The 22295-nt window shown below is 45.1% G+C and overlaps 1 protein-coding gene across 1 annotated transcript in view; it reads left to right on the top strand.

Moving 5' to 3' along the window:
- The window catches only part of TSPAN5 (tetraspanin 5), a 160198-nt gene extending 138238 nt beyond the window's left edge, over positions 1-21960 (top strand). The window contains exons 3-8 of the mRNA XM_036914064.2: positions 8770-8916; positions 12956-13126; positions 15356-15481; positions 17362-17409; positions 17506-17622; positions 19775-21960. Of these exons, the coding sequence (XP_036769959.1) occupies positions 8770-8916; positions 12956-13126; positions 15356-15481; positions 17362-17409; positions 17506-17622; positions 19775-19840 (675 nt within the window). The 3' untranslated portion in view covers positions 19841-21960. The remainder of the gene's footprint in view (positions 1-8769; positions 8917-12955; positions 13127-15355; positions 15482-17361; positions 17410-17505; positions 17623-19774) is intronic.
- The last annotated feature ends 335 nt before the right edge of the window (positions 21961-22295 follow it).

Genomic DNA, 22295 nt, shown 5'->3' with positions numbered 1-22295 from the left:
GATCTCTGGACCCCGAGGGTCAACTTGTAAGAGGAGGATGCACTGCAGTTACAGAGGTGGGGAGACTGAGCCCCAGAGAGGTCACCCGGAAGTCTGGCCCTCTGCCCCATCCCCCTCGGGTCCTGTCCTCCGTTGCGCTCCCCAGCCGGCTCTGTCGGGAGCGGGCAGGCAGGGAAGGGTTGCTGCTGGGCCCTGACCCCGGCAGGGCCTCGGGAGTTAGAGGAGCTCCACGCCCTGTTGCTTTCTCCTTGGCTTTCCTGGGGACAGGATCCTCCTTTCTCTGGAGGCTTTCCCCTGACCACAGTCTGTCACTGGAAGTCTCACTTCAAAACCTCCCAGTGGCCTCTTGTCTCACCTTAGAAAAACTAGCCCTGTTTTCCCAAGAAGGAAAGCGAGAGAGTGAGATTCAGCAGTTCAGGTGATTGACAGCAGCAGCTCTGGGGGAGTTTCGTAGCCGGTGGGAGGCAGCAGGTAGAAGGGGCCACTCAGATCACTTGAGCAGAAGAATGTATGCTCTGGCTTTGAAATGACTTCTAGGGGACACTTCTGAGGTGCTGTAATCCTACTTTGAAGATTTCATTTTATTGACCGAAATGTAGGTAAGTTTGTCTGCATCTCTCTTCCTCAGCTATCCAAGGAATCCCCTCAAGTTCTCTGTTGTAGCCAAAAACCGGAAAAGCAAACAGCTCCTGCTCAGTACGGGGAACCTAGGGGTGATCTGATGTGCTGCGATCAGCAAGTCAAAAAGCACATGAAATACACCTGAAAGTTAGTTTTTCTCTTTTCATATGTCCCTCTAAATTTAGAGGGATTTTTCAGGAATGGAAATTCAGGTGGATCCGAATCTCCGGGACTGTGGTCACTCTCAGATACCACAGTCCCGCTCTCACTGCGGAGCACACGTCCAGGCCCAGTTATCACACAGGGCGGGAAACCTAACTTTGCATTACAGTGTCCCCCTCGCCCCGCTGCGCCTGCCTCGGCCCCTGTGGAGGGACAGGTGAGGCCCTTGCCCCTGCCCCCGCCTATTGCCGTCCCCCAGCCCCAGCTGCCCCTCTGCCCACTTCCTGCCGGGCACTCAGGTGGGGCTCTGCTTCCCGGGCCTGGCAGATGGTGGAGGGGATGACATCTTGGTCTTTCTGAAGCTTCCCCGCTGAGTCCATCTCCCTAGTGGTGCCCCTGAGCTTGAGGATATTTTTATTCTAGGTGGCCGCCTGGCACGGTGCTCAGACCTGGCCGTCTTCCTCAGCCGGTGTTCCTCTGACTCGGCCTTCTCCGGTCTCCTCTTCTCCCCCACGCTTCCTCTCCTGATTCTCCGGGGAAGCAGTCAGACTTCAAGCCCACAGGCTCCTTCCTGGGCAGAGCCAGGCCCCAGCACTGTGTCTCAAAGCACTGGGTGTCCCCATGGTCTCCTTGAAACTCCTCACTAGGTTTAAGGTAAAAAGCCCCTGGACTTGGTGGAGGTGCACAGCAGCCACTTTCTCTAGAGAAATCTCAATTCCCTCGCAGTCCTCCCTTCAACCCCATTTTTTATCCACTTGATTACACTTAGGTGTCCGAGAGAAAGTTCTTTTTTGGCCGTGGTGTGGGGTGTGGAGTGGGGGGAGGTCTTTGTCTCCTATTCACTCTGGTTTTCAGATAATGATCAGTAAAGTCTGAGGTGAGAATGTTATCCTAACATCATGTTACATATTTTTCTTAAAATTTTAGAAACAGGTGTCCGATGTTACATTGGATATAAGACTCCTCTTGCCTCCTGCTTGTTCTTTTCAGACAGAAGGGCATCGTGGTTGAAACCTCGCTGTGGGGCCCCGTGGCCTGGGCTCCAGTTGCTGCTCTGCCACTTTCTTTCTTAGTGACCTTGCCAGTTACCCCAGCTCTGGGTCAGTTGCCTGCCATTCCTACCTGGTAGGTTTACTGTGAGGGAGAAGTGGCCCAGGCAGCCTGCCTGGCATAGGGTCGGGGTCCAGCAGAGTGCCTCTCAGGTCCCTGTTTCAGCTCTCAGCACAGACACTGCCAGCTGCTTCCATGGCATCCACCCGCTGCCCCAGGAGTGAGCTTTCTAAATGCACAAATGACCTGGGCCTTTCTCTCTTCAAAATGACTTCAGATTCAAACCCAGCCCTGCCCCGCCAACCTCTTAGTCTCCTGTCACCACTTGTCACACTCAGGCATAGACCCCTGGTGGGCCAGGCCCTGTCACTTTGTCTCTGCACCTGCTGACATGACCTTGTGCCCCTGCATGTGTCCCTGTCTATGTCTCCAGTCTTTTGCACATACATATGAGAATATCTGGGGAGTGGCTAGGAACATACTGGATTCCCAAAAAGTGACACTTTTACATGTGGCAGTCACTCACCCTGGGGCGATGACAGTGGTGTCCCAGTGGCACAGCTGGCCTCCTAGGCATCTGCTTGATTGCAGGATTTTATGGAGACCTGAAGGATGACTGCTTTTCCCAACCTTTCCCCTCCCCAAAAGCAGTTCATGGCCCTTTTTTTATCTATAAGAAAGGGTTACATAAATCTCACTGTGGACCTTTTCTGACAAGGAACAAATGGGAAACTGTGTGCCTTTGAAGCAGCTGGTATTCCTCCTTGCCTGGCTCTGAGTAATGCTGCCCCGTGCTCTTATACCTCCCCGGACTGCTCAGTGCCCACCGAAGGCCCGTTTTTTCTCGGTATGAGTCCTCTCTCTGAACTCTACAGCGGTTCCTTAGACAGATGGGTGTTTTGGGGTTTGCACAGTTGCTTCACCCTGTAGTGTTCTTTGAGGCTCTTTGATGAATTGTTAAGGGGCTAGTTTCTCTGGGGCTTCAGTTTGGTCTTACATGCACATTGCTTAAATATGCATCTCCAGCCCTGGAGGACCACCACTCTCTGAGAAGCTCGTTGTCTTTAGATGTCCTATCTTGTTATCCTTTTTCAAGTAGGGAAATGCTTCTCTCCTGTTCACTCCAGGAAAACTGCTGCCAGTTCCACCTCAGTTGGGTCTGGTTTACAGAAGGGTGGCTGAATCAGGACCCTGTCTCATAAATCTCAAAGGGGTCCATCTGGCTTGGCTTTGGTGTGCATTCCATATGCCTGTCTCTCTGTTTCTCATCCAGCAGTTGGAAAGAATGTGCTTGTATATGCCAAATCAGAAGAGTCCCAGACCTTAGGGGCTTATTAATGCTCTTTTTGCATTTCTCTTCTGTGTGAGTTGAGAGAAAAGAAACTAAGCTTGCCAGGTGGCACACAGAGGATGCTCTGTGCTGGTGGTAGAAAAAAACACAGACACTCCTGAGGTTTATTGGCTTGAAACCCTTTTGGACCTCTGTTTGCTTTTCATTTCTGCACATGTGTAGAACCCTCTTACAAGAAATGGTTACAGTTACACTCAGAATATATTCCTTCATTGTGGAACCGTGGGGGGAAAGCTTAATTCCAGAGATAGTTGAATGACTGAGATGCTGATGAGCTGATGGAGGCCAGAGGGAAGGTGGACTGATTTCTCACATTCTTACTGAGATAATGCTTATCAAACCAATGAATGACAAGATCACACAGGAATAGGACATGGTTCAGTAACTGGGCACTTGTGCAGAAGTGGTGAATCCTTGGTGTCCAGCATGTCCAGGCAGCTCCTTGGCCATCCGGGCATCCCTGCTCCTGGTTCAGGGCACCACCATCATGGAGACATGGCCACTGACTGCTCGCACGCTCCCCGCTATTGACTGGTTTCTCACTGCCCTTTTCTCTACTGCAACACCTCTGTGTAATCACAGCCCCCACCTACTCACGGCTTCTGCCTACTCCTGGTCTTTGCTTATTCATGCGTTCTCCCTTCCACTTTCACTCTGAGTGTCAGTGATTTCTGGTCCCCCAGGAAACGATCTGATTGGCAAGTGAGTTCCTGCCACCTCCATTAGGCATGATCACCACACATGGGCGTGGCTTTGCTTAGATGGGGCCTGGCAGGGCAAGTACCAGAGTAAATAGATTCCTCTCCAGTGCAGTTGGGTTAGACACCCCATCTGTGTCTTTCTATAGCATCTAGTGCTTTCCTCTTGGTCTAATAATATAGTGATGATGATGAAGATGGTGATAAACTTACTGAATTCTTATGTGCCAAGCATTTGGCATAATATTTATATTTAGTTGGATTATTTTCTTCATCCTTAATATAACCTTATGACATAGGGTCCCATTTCACTGATGTGGAAATTGAGACTTAGAAAAGTTTGGTAAATACCAGGATCACACAGGTAGTAAGTGGTGGAACTGGGATTCATGACAGGGTGTCTGCACTGCAGTGTCCTGTCTCTCTGCCCTACATATAGCCGTGCCAGCTCCCCTCTTGCTGTGTGTCAGGATTCCAAGGGGAACTGTAGGCTTTCCAGGGGGGCTTGAGTACTGCGCAGGATGGAAGGCTCTCTGCCGTACTCCAGAGGCTAAGCGCCTGGAGTATCAGAGTCTCCCTTTTGCCAGGATGGATGAACACTGATGCATTTTTGCTTGTTGGCTCTCTGTTCTTCTGTTACAGTGATAGTACCTCTGACATGTTCCATTAATTTGTCTTATTTTTTTAGACACATATGATCTCCTTGCTAAGTTCTAAGGGATACTGTCTAGTACCCAGTGGAAACCTATTGTCACTGGAAGGTCATCTCTTAAAGGTTCCAAATTGGTATGCCAAGAGCTAGTTGTCCAAAAGCCTATTTGTGGAGTGGCTAATTTGCTGAATATATTTGTTTCTTTCAACTTTTTTCTTTTAATTGACTGATATTCGTTTTGTCTCTAGAGCAGCACTTTATGGTCTGGTCAATTTGTTTTGCCCCTGTTAGAGCAATGGTTGTAGATGTAGAGGAAATGACTGAGAGGCATACAAATATAGACAGAGAAACATATAGTATGAATATGAAAAGTTCTTACAAATGGTCATTTATATTGGTTTTTATTAATATAATTTTAGTACTATATTAGTAAACAATACATATATATAGGAAATCCTCCTATATTCTTGTGTCTATAGATTTGTATATACCTTTCATGTGACCTGTGGTCTCAGCCTCTGGCTCTTTGCATTTCTGTGTCTGCTGCTGCAGTTCAGAATTCCACTTTCCATGTCGGCCAAACAAATGCTTAAAGGAATATGTGCAGGTGGCTAATTGCTCTGCTTCTCATCCATTTATCCTCAGTCCAATTAGATTCAGCTTCATAGGATGATATTTTCTGCCTTTATCCATAAAGTCCAGTCTGCTTGACATCTTTAACTCCCAGGGCTTCGCTGCAGGATTCACACAGTAGAAGGGTAACAACTTAGCCGGGGATGGTGATGCTGGGCTGTGCATGTGTGCGCCTCGCATAAGTAGTAGTTCTGGATACAGAAGAGAGCAGCCAAGTGACATTATTTATTTATTTATTTCAACAAGCTTGCATTCTAGAAAGTATTTAAACCCAAGGACTGAATGTTCCATTTACATGGAGAATTGGAGGTTAAATCATCTAAGTATTATTTTCCAGTGACATAGACAAAGCACCTTAAAGTTCTATCCAGAACTCATTTTATTGATGATGCCGGACTGATAGTCAGCACAAAGGAGAGCTCTTTACACTGGCACATTGCCGTGTTGACTGGACAGAGCAGCCAGCTGAGTAAAGGGACTGTATTAAATCCAGTACTTCCTCCAACTCTTGTCTGCCCCCCACCTCGCCCCTGACACTTCTTCCCAGCATAAAGTGTGAATTTCAGTTGTACATGTGCGTGTGTGTGTGTGCACGTGCTTGTGTGTGCACATTACATGTGCAGCACTAAAGCAGAGTTTATTCAAAGCCCTTGTCGTGTCATGTGGGTCCCCCAGATGCAAATACAGACCCAAATAGAACCAGCCTTTCTGCAGTCAAGCCAGGTGTATTCTGAGGATGCTGGAGTGACTCAGAACTCCTGGTCAGGCCAGGGATTATAATACTGTCAGATTTTTCCCTCCCTACTCTTACTCTGTGTCTCTTCCTAAGTACAGGCTTCCTCTTTCTCACTGCACTTTCTGTGTGGTGAGAAATGTATTGCATGTGGCTCTGGAGTTGGGCATTTTACAGCTTCAGCCACAGGAGAGAGAGATGTCTGTTCCAATCCTGGCATCTGAGGAAGGGACTCCCAGGCTTCCCCACTCTTTCTGGGGCAGTGGGGTCCTATGAGAATTGGCAGCTCTGAGGGACTCGTGGAGTGGACTTGGGGGAGAAGGAATCCTTACAAGGAGGAGGAGGTGCTGGTTCCCGGGGAAGAGGAGGAGCCTGTTAGTTCCCAGAAGATGAGGTGTCTGCCTGTGGTGTTCTTGTGCATTCCTGAACATTAGACCATGGATCTGAACGTCCTCATTCAAGTCACTTGGCAGACTTAACTTAGATATAATCTAGATCTTTTTTTCCTTCTGGCTTCTTGTCAACCACAAGCTTTAATTATAATTGTTCTTCATCAGGCTTGGACTCATTTGTCCAGTTGAGCTGAACAGAATTAAAAGTTCAATTAGATTTAAGATGGCAGAAGGCTGAACTATCAACTCCCCATCATTTTTGTGGTCTAAAATCTATGTTGCCCAGTTATGCTCAGCTCCTCATTAATCTGTGAAGTCAGTAAGACTGCTCTTCAGGGAGTAGTTGCAAATATTGCACAGGTGAAAGAGATTTTTCTTCATCTCCAGCAGTGCAGGAGGGTTCCCCTTTCTCTGCATCCTCGCCAGCATTTGTTGTTCTTAGTTTTATCAGTGTTGCCCATCCTTACTGGTGTGAGGTGATATCTCATTGTGGTTTTAATTTGCATTTCCCTGATAATTAGCGATGTGGAGCATCTTTTCATGTGCCTGTAGGCCATCTGAATTTCTTCTTTGGAGAAATGTCTGTTCATATACTCTGCCCATTTTTTAATTGGGTTATTTGCTTTTTGGGTGTTGAGGCATGTGAGTTTCTTTATATATTTTGGATGTTAACCCCTTGTCAGATATGTCATTTACAGATATATTCTCCCATACTGTAGGATGCCTTTTTGTTCTGCTGGTGGTGTCCTTTGCCGTACAGAAGCTTTTTAGTTTGATGTAGTCCCATTTGTTCATTTTTGCTTTTGTTTCTCTTGCCCGAGGAGATGCGTTCAGGAAAAAGTTGCTTGTTTATATTCAAGAGATTTTTGCCTATGTTTTCTACTAAAAGTTTTATGGTTTTATGACTTACATTCAGGTCTCTGATCCATTTCGAATTTACTTTTGTGTACGGGGTTAGACAATAATCCAGCTTCATTCTCTTACATGTGAGCTGTCCAGTTTTGTACCCTTGGCCTTTTTTGCAAAGTTTAAGTTGTACCTTTTAAGAGTACTTTCTCATATGTGCCTTATTATTAACGTCTATTGTTTTTAAGTTGATATCCCCTATCCCCCCTCCAAAATCCCAAAACCTAACAAATATTTTGTCCAAATGTTCCTATAATTTTAAAATGGTTTATAACTTAAAACTCCTAAACTCAAGTGTTGCTCAGTGCTGACTGAGAAGTGCTGAGAAGCAAGTACATGGCTTCCACTTGGTAAGGAAAAAGTCCTAAGTAGATGTTCTATTCTGGTTCTAAAATATCAATAGCTGTGTGACCTTCAGCAAGTCACCAAACTCTCTGGATTCCATTTTCTTCAAGTATAGAATCAGATGAATATTCTTCCAGGTTGTTGGGAGTGCTTTGAAAACAAATTATTTGGTATTAAGACTTTAAGGATAACTATGCCATGATAATCTGGGGGCATTTTGAGAGTTTAAAAAAATTTAATAACATAAGAAAATAAAATATTGATAATTGTTTATTTAAGACTTATACCCAGAGTTTCAAAATAAAAGTGGCCAGCCTCTATAGGATTGAGTAGTAAATATGTGCCTCACATTATATTAGGGAAAAAATTTCATAATCTCCAAGAATTTCTGGTTGGTATTTGATGTGATAACGCAGTTGAGGGATAAACTGTTGCTGTAAAGAAGTGGCATTGCTTGTGGAGAAATGAATTAATTGGGTTTCCGTTGGCAGGAGAATAAGTGTCGAAAGCCAGGGAGTAAGTCACTTAGTTCTCAATTCTTAAAAAAAGGTGGTAGGAAATAGCCCCAGGAGCTCAGTGTAGGCCAGCCATCTGCACAACGGTCCAAGTGGGCTTCCGGGGGTCTGAGCCTGATAGGGGCCTACTCTTGGATTCCCAGGAGACCCTCCTGAGCCACAGTTTTCCCTGGAAACTCTTAGGGGCTTGTGGCTGGGGCTGGCTGCTGAGTTAGTTAGTGTTCGGTGTCTAGCTCCAACTGTTTCCTGTGAAACTCCAAGGGCTTGAGAGAGGCCCTTGTGTGGCATGTGTATGTCCTGAGGACTTAAAGATGGCCCCTCTCCCTGGGTGTTGGGAGGTGTGTTGTTCTTATACACCTGCTTTTTACTCAAGACTGCACTTTATATTTGGGGACATAGAAAGCAAAGGAATATCATATCTTCTCCATACAGGGGCCTGATGACAGTTTCTTGGGGTTATTTCTTTGCTTCATATAGTTCTACCCAGAATATGATCCTGTCTAGACCTTGGAGACCTTGGAAAGAAAGTAGTGTTTTGTTTTATTTATTTTTTTGGCAGTATCCCTTGAGTATTTATTGTGCCTAATAATCAGATTACCTCTGAAGCTTTTTTTGGGAGGGGGGGGGGAAGACAATTGCAATAATCCTTTCACATTAGAAATCTGACCCCTCCATTCCTGCACCCTGTTGTGTGTTCGTTTCTGCCCCCAGGGAGTTCTGTCCAATATCTCTTCCATCACTGACCTCGGCGGCTTTGACCCGGTGTGGCTCTTCCTCGTGGTGGGCGGAGTGATGTTCATTCTGGGGTTCGCAGGCTGCATCGGAGCACTGCGGGAAAACACTTTCCTTCTCAAGTTTGTAAGTACCACACTCTGCTTCTTTGTTTCTCGGTTGAAAGATGAGCTCTCATCTTATGCCAGGAGGACACCCTGCCTATAGGCCAGAATGAGCTGTACCAAAGGCGCTGGCTGAAACATGGCATGGCTAATGCTTTTCCTCTAGAACTCTCCAGATCACCCCCACTGCACGCCTCCTTGATAATATAACCATCCCCCAGGCCACCCATGGGGGGTTTGTACATGTGTATCATGATTTTGCATTCCAATCCTTAAAATAACTCTGGGACTAAGGGCTAAGGTAGGTGTATGTCTATAGTTTCCTTCAAGTGATTCCCTCCTCCCCTTCATTTAAGCTCATAGAAGGGAGCCGTTCAGGTAGTTGGTTTAAAGACCAGACATGAGCACAGTGTCTGTGGCCTGTCCAGATTAAATCCATCAAGCCCTAGGTTTTGGTGACTTCAGAGAACAGCAAAAGGCAAAGGTTCCTTGTTCTCTGCCAGTGCAAAATTCTCCTTTGGTGTGACCAGCATAATTTTTAGATTGCTTACTGGGTGTTTGATGTGATCACCATTAGCATGTGTATTTTGGGAGGAGGAGTTTTACCAGGGGATGGATGACTAGTAAAAGTAGAGGGTGAAAAGTGAAAGCCTTTCCTTTGAGATTCTCTCCAAAGGCGAACCAAATGGCATCTGCTCACAAGTATGCATCTGAAATAGGGTCTGGTGAGTGTCGTCAAGGTCGGCCGAATGAGCCTGTCAGTCTGGAACTTGGCATTCTGGCTGGCTTCTGTATCCCAGCCGTGTGTGTAACAGCATCCACTCCTTTTTCCAGGAACAGAAAAAGGATTAAAACAAGTAAACTTTTAAAAACATAAAATATCACCTTCTTATGGTGAGGCAAGATGGTGGGCTTTCTAGACAACAGTGTTAGTGTAATATCCTAGAATGTTCCTAGAATCATTGTTAGCATCATCTCAGGATATTTTCATTTAAAGCATGAACACATACTGGAACTCATCCCAGTAGCCATGCAGCACATGATTCTCGTCCTCGGCACATCTGCCACACCAGCTTCTGGCATCTTCTCCTGAATATCTCAAGGAAAGGCAGGGACTCCTTACCCCACCCATGATAACCCCTTTCGAATTTGGGCAGCTCTGGCTCAGAAGAAGCTTTGGAGGCTGTTTAACCTGAAAATTCATATGACTCATGCTAACAGGGAAAGCCAAGGGGTACATGGTCCTGTGTATAATTTACAACACACAGATCTGTGTGTATACAGGAAGCTAGTTTCCCAAGACTCCATTTGCCTTATCTCCCACTTCCCTTTTTTAACAAACACACACACACACACACACACACACACACACACACACACACACATGCACACAAGCACGTGCGATTTCATTCCTGACCTAGTCAGAGACCTGTGGAGTCCCCAGCAGAACTTTGTCCCTGATCATAACCTGCCAACCTGCTCTGCTGGGCATGAGGCCCTTTAAATGCTTGAGCTCCCCTCATTCAGCTTGTCTGTAGCTTCCTTACACCTCAGATCATACCAGGTGCCACTCTCTTATCAGTTTTAACCTCCATACCCCAAAACGTGGGATCCCCTTTAATATGATTCCCTTGGGTAGTTTATAAGAGTGGTCTCTTTAAAAAAAAAAAAGGTTTACTATTTTTGCAGTTGAAATGCTGTAAATCAGCACCTTAATTTCTAAAGTCCCACTTGGAAATGAAGATAATTATGTTGTTCCTTGGCTTTTTTAAATCTTGGAGAATACTTTAAATGGCCTCTCTCTATTTAGTACAAACAATAAAAGCTGGCCCAGAATATTCTCTGAGCAGGAGTTATGAAAGAAATAGGAAATAAATGCCATGATGATTCCAAATCCAAATAGCCTCAGAGATCTGATGCCATAAGGTTTGGAGAATTAATGAGGGGAAAATCTGAGAGCCAAGATACTGTGAAATAGAAACAGAGTTTCCCGGCTGACTGAGGGCCTAGGAGGAAGCCCAGGAGTCAGTCTCTGTGCCTTTGGAAATGGGAAAATTAGTTCACAGAGCCCAGGGCATGCAGGTTTCTGCCAAATATTTGATAAGAATTTAATTTGGACTCGGTTTTTGATATGTATATTATGTAATATCATGAGAAAATTTTCCAGGGTAACTGGAAAATGAACTTGTCTAACCTTCATGGAGGTGAGAGCACGAATGTCATTAAGGTCTTTGCGTGGCTGTGTCCTGGTGCTCTGTGTGTGCGTGTGAGCCCCCTGTGACTTCCTCACGTCTATAGTGGGAGAGCGGCCGTATGTACATGTGCACAGTGGTACCTACTAAAGGCAGGGGAGTTATTTTATACAATAGGACAAGCACTGAGTAAAAAGTGATAGTATCTTTTTTTCTGTCCTTTTTTCTAGATTGCAAAAACCTTACCTTGACATTATTGGTACTTCTGATGATAATTAAAAACTGTTTAGATTCTATTCCAGCGAACTGAACTCCTCAGTGACAGATAACCAGGAGCTCTGTGGAACCAAAGGGGCTGATCTTGAGGGTGTTGAACTGGGGCCTAAACATTAAGGTCCTAGACTTTGCCCACTTATTTCTTCCTTCCACCCTTGCCTTCTTGCCCACCCTTCCTAAACCACACTGGCACCCTGGATAAACGCTGTTAGCTACACTGCGTCTGTTGTGAAATGGCACCCCTGCTCTCTCCCATGCTCCCCCAGCTCCAGATAAGACTACAAGGGCTTTGGAGGCAGGAGTACAGTCTTACCATCCTTGTCTCTGCAAAGTCTATCTAGCCCCGGGCCTGATCTCTTGTGACTCATTCAGATGTTTGCTGAGTGAATAAATGTTTTTTGTCTTTTTTTGTTTTAATCAGTGACTCGGTAGTTTCCTTCGCATCCCTGCCCTAGTACATTTTTCTCTTGGTTGGCTGCTTGATGTCTGCTTGCTGAACATGGAAATAGCAGACAGCTTGCCCCCTCTGCTTCTTCAACCATGCACTGTCCACAGCCTGCAGGAGCTCTGCTGAGCAGGTGTGGGGCCCCGTGTCACCTTTTCTGTCTTCCTTACCAGAAGTTTGCCTGCAGTTTACCCTCTGGCCCTTCACAGCCTCATTTCTCATAATCTGTGTCAGAAAAAAAAAATGGAAAAGGGTAAGATGTGGGGGAGGTGGGGAGTGGAAAGCATCGTGGGCGTGAACAGTATTTTGATATGACTAAGGTGAGGCTCTCCTGAGGCTTCTAGAAGAAAGGGGAATTTCTCCAGGTTCACCAGCAGTTACCACATTGCCCATGGTCTCCAGCCCTTTGATAAACTCTTGTCCACATTAGCCAGACGTCTTCTTTTGGCTCTGCGTTGATATCATTACCTTCTGAGACTGGCGCTCACAAAGGATGCAGCAGGGCCAGTCCCTAAGAAAGCTGCAGCCCAGGGGTTTCATTTGGTTTCCGTGAGGGGAGATTATTTTCATGTCACCACTACCTCTGCCCCACTTCCTCTTTGACTTCTTCATCTGAAATGAACATATCTGCTATTTTACCCCTTAAAGCAGGTGCAAAAGGGGATGAAAACAGTGTCTGAATCCAAAGATGGAATAATATTGCATACAGGTCAAGGCCACACAGTAACAAATGGCAGGCAATCTTAAAATGTTGGGATAATTTATCTTTCAACATTACAAAAGCTTACTAGAGGTAGGAGCAGGTCATTGTTTGAGAGTCTGGAAGTACATTAGTCAGGAGAAATTCATTAGGCCTTAATATGGGTTTAATGAGAAGTTCTTATTATCCATGTTTGCTTATGGGCTTTGTTGTTTAATTATCAAATGCAATACCAGAGCCCCTAAAATGTGATCATGAAATAATTTTAAAAAATCCTTTCTTGAGTGTAATATCCTATTAATGAATCTTAAGAAATTGGAGACAATCTGCTGTGGACATGTGTAACAGCCCAGTGTCATTGCAAACCTTTTTAGAAGGAACCATTTAACTATATCTTGTCAGAGATGGTCCTTGTAACTGTTCTCTTTGTATGTGTCTCTTGTCTTAGTTTTCAGTGTTCCTGGGAATTATTTTCTTCCTGGAGCTGACTGCCGGGGTTCTGGCATTTGTTTTCAAAGACTGGATCAAAGACCAGCTGTATTTCTTTATAAACAACAACATCAGAGCATACAGGGATGACATTGATTTGCAAAACCTCATAGACTTCACCCAGGAATATGTAAGTTGAAATTTGGTTTATTTTCACGTTGAAAGCCTTCTCAGAAGGATGACCCCCGCAAAAGGCCCTTGGCTCTGCCGTCTGCCTGCTGGAACCAGCCCCAGACCTTTCCACATGGGTGTTTGTTTGCTCCTCGTGTATTTATTATTTTCTCACTTACATGATTTGTACCCTAAATGGAAATGTCTTCTTTTCCCTTATCTGATTTTCTACTAAGCTAGAGGAATAAACAAGACAACTCTTGAGCAAAAAGGTTTTAATCACAGTTGCCCTTTCCTATTAGCATCTGAAGATTATTTTGCTGTAGGCTTAGCATTTTATTTGGTATTAAATGTGGATTCTTTCTTGTTCCTGGCCTGCTTGTTGGTCACCCTCTACACTTTACTTATCAATAGACTGTGTGTCCACGAAGATCCTAAAATATGCCTATCCAAATATGATTATAGTACGTGCGGTGATAACTCAAAGTTGAGAAGCTTCAAAGCGCTGGTGGCTTCTAACCAGTGAAGCCCCCACACAGTAGGGCTGCCTCTCACTCAGGCTCCTAAACATTATTACTGTGCCATGGTCCCTGTGGGGCAAGCGCAGCACCAGAGGCTGCTCCCCTCAACGTGCAAAGTGATGTAAGTGGGGTTGGAAGACACAGATCTAGTACCAAAATCTGGTTTGCTGAGTGACCTTGGGCTAATGGAACCTTCACCTATTTCCCCAACAATAAAATGGAAATACTAGCCACTGTTTAACTCATGGGATTATTATGACACTCTAGTAAGATGTGCGTGGTTTTATATAAGGCTTAAGGTGTTACTGTTCTGCAAATTGAGAAGTCTTTACTTACGTGCTCTGAGAAACTGGTGAAGCTGAGCAGAACTGGACTGCAGTGCCTACGACAGTATGTATATGGCAAGACTGGAGGCAAGCAGGACTAATGGACCGATGGCTGTCTCTGGTCAGACAGTTTTCCAGCATGAACTGGAGTTCCCTTTGACAGAGAGAGGAGGGGCTGCCTCAGCCCTAGCTGTCGGGAGTCCTGGGGCATTAGGCATGCAGAGCCTCTTCGGTTGGCTTTGTTAAGTGGCAGCAATGACTGCCCTGGAGTAAGCTGCACCTCAGGGGTCACATTAAGCCCTGTTCCAGCTCCTCAGCAGACCTCACTGCTTTGGCAGGTCATAATGGATGCGAGCGCACACCTCGCCCAGTTGTTGCTGACTAGTTTGCAGGACAGACCTGATGGAGCTCTGTAGGCAGACCTGCAGATGCACAGCCCAAGCCCTCAGGGGATGGGATGAGTTGTGTACACGTTCTCTTGAAGTGCTCTCTGCTTTACATGGAAATATTGTTGTTTCATGTGATTTTATCTTTTTGTCATGGAGTTTAATGTGTTGAAGTAGCTACTGGTCCTCAAAGCCTAAAATGGTCAAGACTTGATGTTGATTTAACTTGGAGAAGTTAGAGCTTGTCCAGGCCAGAGGGGTGGCCCGGGGCTGGGGGACTGAGCAGCCGTTGAACTAAGGCCCTGCTTAAGACCCACTGAATTTAACAGCTTGTTTTATTGTATGTTAATTAGATGATAGAATTTTTTTAGTTGAAAATGTAAATAATGCTCTTGTTTTAAGAAAATTCAGAGTAGAAACAGATACAGAATGAAAAGTAAGCCTCTAAAGCTTTTGGGGGCAATGGATATGTTTACTATTTTGAGTGTGGTATATATGTCAAATCTTATAAAATTGTACACTTTAAATATGTACAGTGTATGTCAGTTATACCTCAAAACAGATTTTTGGAAAACCATTAAGGTGTAGAGACCAACGTTTTAAAAAAGTAAGCCCTAAGACCTCCCACCCCACTACCCCAGTTGCCTCCTTAGACACTACCACTATTTAGCGTCTTGTTTATCCTTCTGGAATGTTCCTCCATGTACCCAAGCCAGATAGGTCTTGTTCTACCCGAGCTCTGCTGTACGACCGCTCTGCCCTTCTTCCACTTGACACCATTCTCATCAACGCTTTAGATCACATGCCAACACATCCTTATAAGCCTTCAGCCTTAATTACTTTGGGGGCTTTTGCAGGGGCCCTTTAAGTTCAGTTTGGTTTAAAAATAAGTTCTGAGACAGAAGAGAAGGTTAGCGCTGGCAGAAGCGGGGTGTCGGCCGTTTTGGCGGGTGTGCGTGTAGGCGCCTGGTCTCCTCCAAGTCGAGATGTTCTAATTCTCTCCTGTTTGCTCTAGTGGCAGTGCTGTGGGGCTTTTGGAGCTGATGATTGGAACCTAAATATTTACTTCAATTGCACAGATTCCAATGCAAGTCGAGAGCGATGCGGCGTGCCATTCTCCTGCTGTACTAAAGATCCTGCAGTAAGTGAACGCCAGCAGCTTGCTGGCCTGCTCTGCACCTCACACCGAGAGTGTGTGTGGGATGAGCAGAGCGATTGTTTTTCTTGAAACCTCCTCTTACCCGCTTATTCCTAATTGTAGCGCCTGTGGGGGTATAGTGCTCAGATCTTCCCAGTAGGGGTAATAATCGCTGACGTTAATTTAGCGTATGTGCTGATTCCTATTCTGAGCCTTCTTGTGCGTTGGCTCACTTCGGAACATTCCTACTGGCAGACCTAATCATTATCTTCCCTTTTCAGGTGAAATCAAGGCCCACGGAGTTTAAGTAACTTTCTCGAGCTCACATTGCTAGCAAGTGATGCAGCTGAGCTCCGGACCCAGGCAGCCTGCCTGTGTCTCCTCTTATGAAGGAATGAGAGGGGGCATGTATGAAAGCTCTTTGCATTGGTTTGGGGTCAGCAACCCTTTTCTTCCTAAGTTCTGGGGGAAATATCAGGAACAGGAAAAGAGTAAGAGACAAGATTGGGCTAGAACACCATATAGGAAGACCACAGCTGCCCAGACTTGGTGGTAATGACTATAGTAATTACAGTTTGTATTTTATTGAAAGAAAGAAAATACAAAAACTGCTCATAACCCTTTAGCGTGGCTTTGATTATCTTTGGGGTCATGTGCCAGGTACAGAGAATGACTTAAAATGCAACTCCCTATTTTAAGTTGAAAACCAGAACTGAGTGTTAGAATGACAGCTGTGAGAAGCTACTCCTGTACTCGTCCCTTCCAGATGCTCCAGCCTGTCTCTGGCCCATCAGCCCCCAGGTGTCCCTCTCCAGACCTGCCCTTCCCCTCATGAGCATAGCTTGTGGGGGCTGATGGGCTCAGTAGCAGGGTGGAGGGTGTGGGCTCTTTAATAACTTCTTGGGGTGGAAAAGCAGAAGTTGCCGCAGGCTGCCAATCAGGGGCGTTAGAGGGCTGTGACTCTTGTTCTGAAGGAGAATTGAGAATCAGTAAGGACTGTGCTCCCTGTTCTGGGATCTCACTAGGAAAGCCGGGCCCCCACTAGCTCGTTTCTTGCTTTCCTATGAGGAGGGCCAAAGGGCAAGAGAGTGCCCAGCCCAGAGCCCCCGATGCCCACTGAGGCCGCCTTGTGCTGGCCAGCACGTACAAACTATGCTCTGTCTCCAGTTCCTGCCCTGTGTTAACATTCCATCAGAAGAATTCTGAAGGTTCTCAGAAGGCACTGTGCCTCCCCTTTCTACTGCAGATCTCTGGACAGAGATATCTCATTCCATAAATGCTAAGCTAATAGAATCCACCCGCTCTGCCACACAGGGGAAAAATAAACAAACCGAGAACAGCACAACCTGTGTTTCTGATCAGGCCTGTGAGTTGTCAGGGCATCTGTCCATGTGAAATGTGGTCAGGGCATTGTGTTTACTTATTAACATAATGCATTCTTATTGAAAAACCATTTAAATAATATAGAAGTTTTCATATTAAAAAGTAGAAGTCTCCCCAAGAGAGCATAAATAGAGATAGTCATTGTGCCCTTTAAAACCATGGTTTTTATCTATGTCTCCAGTTCCCTAAGCCCCATAAGCTTCTTGAGGTTGTCAACTTTGAATCTTGAGCCTCCAGCAGATGGGCTTGCTGTCCTTCCTGATATTTTCAGAGCCTCAGTTTTCCTCTTTTGGAAAAGAGGGCATATTTTAATACTTACTTCTGAGGACTGTTACATTACACGGGATAATTATAAAACTGCTCAACAGGTACCTGGGTCATCTGTGTGTCGAAATACCCATTTTATTACCGACACTTAACAGGGATCTTCTGCTAATTTCTAGGTGGGCTTTCCACCTAAGAAGAGTGAATTTCACTTTCCTGTTTTCTTTTTCCACCAGGAAGATGTCATCAACACTCAGTGTGGCTATGATGCCAGGCAAAAACCAGTAAGTGGACTCTCATCTTGTCGCTTGTCACAGAGGGTGTTGGGAGGAGCTTCTGACCTTGCGTGGTGATGCTGTGTCTCCTCTTCCCTTATGAAGGAAGTGGACCAGCAGATTGTCATCTACACGAAAGGCTGTGTTCCCCAGTTCGAGAAGTGGTTGCAGGACAATTTAACCATCGTGGCTGGTATTTTCATAGGCATTGCACTGTTACAGGTAAGACAAGGCTCCTTTATGGGGGTCGCAGGGAAATCATGCCCTTCCCAGGGCAGGAGCTTCACTTACTCATTTTTAGTGTCACAATTTTTAAGACACTTTAGAGGGCTGTGGAACAGACCTAAACTGTGTCGTTTGGATTGTAGTAAAGCCCTAATTTTAGATGCTACTATCCTGAAGTACTTTAGGAAACCTTTTTTTTTCTTTTCAAGATGGAGAAATTGCTTGGGTTAGTAGTTGCCTGCTGGCATTTCCATGAGCTCAATGAATGGTGACAGCTGGGGCAGCCAGGAATGATCAGAATCAAAATTTGAATCAAAACCATAATTAGACCCCAGTGGCATGGTTAAGGCTTTTTGGAGTTTCATAGACATGTTGTGCATCTTCCTGTCTCTGGACCACCTTGCCAAAGTGCTACTAGTGAGGGAAGAAAGTGTCCCCCCCTGTAGGCCATCCCAAGAGCTGGGCTTTTCATCTTGAGTAGATGTGATAACTTTTCCTGGAGAGTCACAATGGGGCAGTGGTTGAAGGAAATGAAAGACGACCTAAATAAATGGAAAGCCATCCTTATTCATGAATTGGAAGACAATATTCTTAAGGTGGCAATACTTTTCAAACTCATCTCCAGATTCAGCATAATCCCTATCAAAATTTCACGTGTCTTTTTTGTATAAATAGACAAGTTAATTCTAAAATTCATATGGAAATGCAAGGGGCCTGGAGTAACAAAACAAACTTGAAAAAGACAAACTTGGAGAATTCACACCTTCCAATTACAAATTTAGTGCAAAGCTACAGTAATCAAGACAGTACATACTGGCAGAAGGTTGGACATACAGATCAGTGGAATGGAATCAGAAGTCCAGAAATAAACCCATACATCTATAATCAGTTGGTTTTTGACAGGGAAACAAAGACCATTCAAATAGTCTTTTCAGTAGATGGCACTGGACCAACTGGATATCTATCTGTGAAAGAATGAATTTGAACCTGCTCCTCACACCACGTACAAAAATTTTAAATAGACCAAAGACCTAAATGAAAGAGCTAAAGCTATAAAACTCTTTGAAGAAAATACAGGTGTATATCTTTGTGACCTTGGATCAGGCAGTGTTTTTTTATATATGAAACCAAAAACACAAGCAACCAAAGGAAAATTAGATAAATTGAATTTCATCAAAGCTAAAAACTACTGTGCTGAAGATAGTAACAAGAAAGTGAAAAGACAACCCACAAAATGGAAGAAAATATTTGCAAATCATTATGCCCAGTAAGGATCTAGTATCTAGAATACATAAAGAGCAACTCAACAGTAACAAACCCAATTTTAAGATGGGCAAAGAATTGAATAGACATGTCTCCAAAGAAGGAACACGTACCTAATGAGCACATGAAAAGATGCTCAGCATCTTTGGTGAGGGTAATTCAAATCAAAACCATCATTGGATACCACGTCATACATACTAAGTTGGATATAATTAAAAAGTAAAACAATAACAGGTGTTGTGAGGATGTGGAGAAATCGGAAGCCTCATCATACACTGCTGAAGAGAATGGAAATGATGCAGCCTCTCTGGGAAACAATTCGGGAATTCCTCAGAAAGTTAAACAGCTACCAAATGACCCAGCAGTTCTACTAGGTACGTACCCAAAAGAATTGAAAACATGTTTGCCCCAAAAATTGTACACAGATGTTCTTAGCAGGACTATTCATAATAGCCAAAAAATGGGAACAGTACAAATATCTATCAACTGATGAAGGGATAAACAAATGTGGTTTATCCACATAATGGGATATTATGCAAGCATGAGAAAGACTGGACTCCGCTGGTATATGCTACAACATGGATAAACCTCAGAAACATTTTGCAGTATGAAAGCAGATTGACACAGAAATGTCCAGAATAGGCAGTCCATAGAGATAGAAAATAGATTAATGGTTGCCAGGGCTATAGGGACTGGGCAGCAGGAATGACTGCCAGTGGGTACTACTGAATTACACTCTTTAAAAGGATGAATTTTATATATAGTATATGAATTATATCTCAATTTTAAAAATGAAAGATAAGAGAAATGGGATTTATTGGCCAACGAAAAGCCTAATGAAGTTAAAGAGTTTCACTGTTTGACTCTCTTCTCCTTACTTCCTCAGATCTTTGGGATATGCCTGGCCCAGAATTTGGTTAGTGATATTGAAGCTGTCAGGGCTAGCTGGTAGAGCCCTGCAGCGGCTGCTACAAGACACTGGACAGACCCGTTCTTCCTGCCTCTCCAGCGCGCCCGTCGGAATCCCCGCTGCACAGACCCGAACAGAAAAGAGGCAGCCTGCAATCCCGCCTGACGGAGCTGCCAAGGACTTGCTTTTTGGGGGTCACAACCGGGAAATGCTGCTCACTGACAGACAGAATTAGAAAAAACAACCAGTATGGAAGTCGTTGCGCCGTGAATCTCTACTGTAGCCATGAATCTATGGATGGTTGCATACTTACCAAAAAAGAAAAAGGGAGACTAGTGCGGGGAAGGGGGGCACCAGATGTACATGAATTTGGAAAACACGGGCTTGTTCTCCACTTCGATGCCTGGAGGGCTGGGAGAGGCAGTTCGCTCGTCACACCTTGAAGGGACTGCCTCCTATTCTGTGACCTAAAGAGGTGCAGCTTTTCTAAGACTCAACCCCTTCGCCGGAGGCTGTGGTTTTTTGGCTTCCCTTCACCATACATTCCAAGGAACTGTTACAGCTGTTCCAGAGGAACGCAGCTTTGTCTTTGGGCCCCGCTTCTGTGGTCGCATTCAGGTGGCAGTGTGGGTGGGCACAAGCGGTCTCTCTCGGAGCATCTCCTGAGCGAAGCCGTGCACCCCGCGTGCACTGAGTGAGGGCGCTGGAACGTGTCATGATGCTGAATTTTAGCAGGACAGATCTTTTTTCTAAGTAGGCCTGAGCTTTATTGATGAAATCTAAGGAGAAAATGAGGTTGCTGAAGAGGTATTTGTTAAATACCCCCTCACCTCAGCCCACCAAATTAGTTTGGATTCTTTGAAAACTCTGGAATATTCTGGCGTTTGGTTTTATTTTGTGGTTTTTTCTTTTGCCTCCCCAAAGTGTAAGCTATGAAACAATTTCTCATATTTTAAAGTGTTTTCTTACTCAGCTTGAATATTAATTTTTTAATGTATCTGCCCGCATGACCTGGGAATCTGAACCCGCGAGCTCCTTTCCCTACTGTGTTCCTGCAATCGTTTATGAATGTCACTGGGTCAGCACTGACCTCATCGGCTAGCGCTTGCGGCCTTGAGAGGAGCATCGCACCCTCCTGCTGGGGGGGCCCAGCTGTGCCATAGCAGATGCTTCCCTGCGCTCTGCAGTCTCTTCACCTTATCAATCGCCGTGGCCTCTTCTGCAGCCTCCCCCTCTTTCTCTGTGAATGGAATTAAGCCCAATTCCAAAACAGTGTTGACACAATCACAGGCTTCTAATGGGTTTTTTTTTCTTCCTCTGGTTTCAGTTTGCATTACAAAAAAAAAAAAAGCAAGCAAGCATAGCCAGAGCTGCCGCAGTTCTCTCGGCACAGACTAACCAGCCGGCTGGTGACTAGGGGTGTGCCCTGGGGGGCAAGCATGCTGTGACACATTGAGAACCCCACCCCCCAGGTGCTCCCGCCTGTCCCCAGCCCACTCCTGGTGGGAGGGACAAATTTTGCCCCAAGATTTTAATCCAACTGGTGTCTCTCAGAATGCCACTCTCCTGGGACCAGACATTAGTCTGTGGAATGCTGAGAAAACCACTGGCATGGTTTATGGTGGGGACACATTTGCCAGCCCATAACGGGGCAGCCAGCTATCATACTTTGTGGAGCTTTGGCAAGGTTTTCTATTTCAGTTCCCTGTTGCATCGCCATGGCCGATGAATGTGTCAATCTGCCCAGAGAAAGGACAAAATTCTTTAAAAGTCTACTTTCCAGAGTTTGGGTGTGTGTAAGAAACTGCATGTATGTTTTTGTGTCTCTGTATAATTAGAGATGTTCAGTGCATATTCTGGCTTTAAGATCATTTTATTTCATCTCTTGTCCCACCTCAGTTGTCATTCTGTAATGTCATTCCAACATGGAAAAGACTTGAGCCCTCCAGTTGGCCTATTGTCTTTTTTATTACCTCATTCTCCAGTGAACTCCCACGTGACCAGTTGATTCAGAATCAGGCAAGACTCCCACCCTTTGGCACATACAGTGAGAGGCTAAATGGCAAGTCCAAATGAGTTCTAAATTTTAATTCATCACCCTTTATTTTTTACACGAGAGTGGTTGTGTTAAGGCTGTCATTAATAAACTTGGTTCTGCCTTCCATGGAGTCTGTCTTCATTACTTCTCTCTTAAAATTGTGAAATTCTCGAATCCAGTTGTTCTGCACTTTAGTACACATCACAGTCCCCTTGGAGGGCTTGTTGAAATACAGAGTGCTGTGCTCGTCCCGCCCCCAGAAATTCTGCTTTACTAGGTGGACAGTGGGGCTTGAGAAAGCGGCTGAGAAGTCCCCAGGGAACGCTGGTGCTGCTTGTCCGGGAGGTACTGAGAAGCCCTGCTCTGATCCCATTCTCCAAGGGGGACGCTTGTGGCTGGGGAGGGAGAGGTCCCTTTGTGCTGCTGGACAAGGACTAATGAGGGGCAGGGGCAGAGCTG

The sequence above is a fragment of the Manis pentadactyla genome, chromosome 5 (genome assembly GCF_030020395.1).
Source record: "Manis pentadactyla isolate mManPen7 chromosome 5, mManPen7.hap1, whole genome shotgun sequence".
NCBI classification, from domain to species: domain Eukaryota; kingdom Metazoa; phylum Chordata; class Mammalia; order Pholidota; family Manidae; genus Manis; species Manis pentadactyla.
The sequence above is the reverse complement of the archived record's forward strand: the minus strand, read 5'-3'. Positions and strand labels throughout refer to the sequence as shown.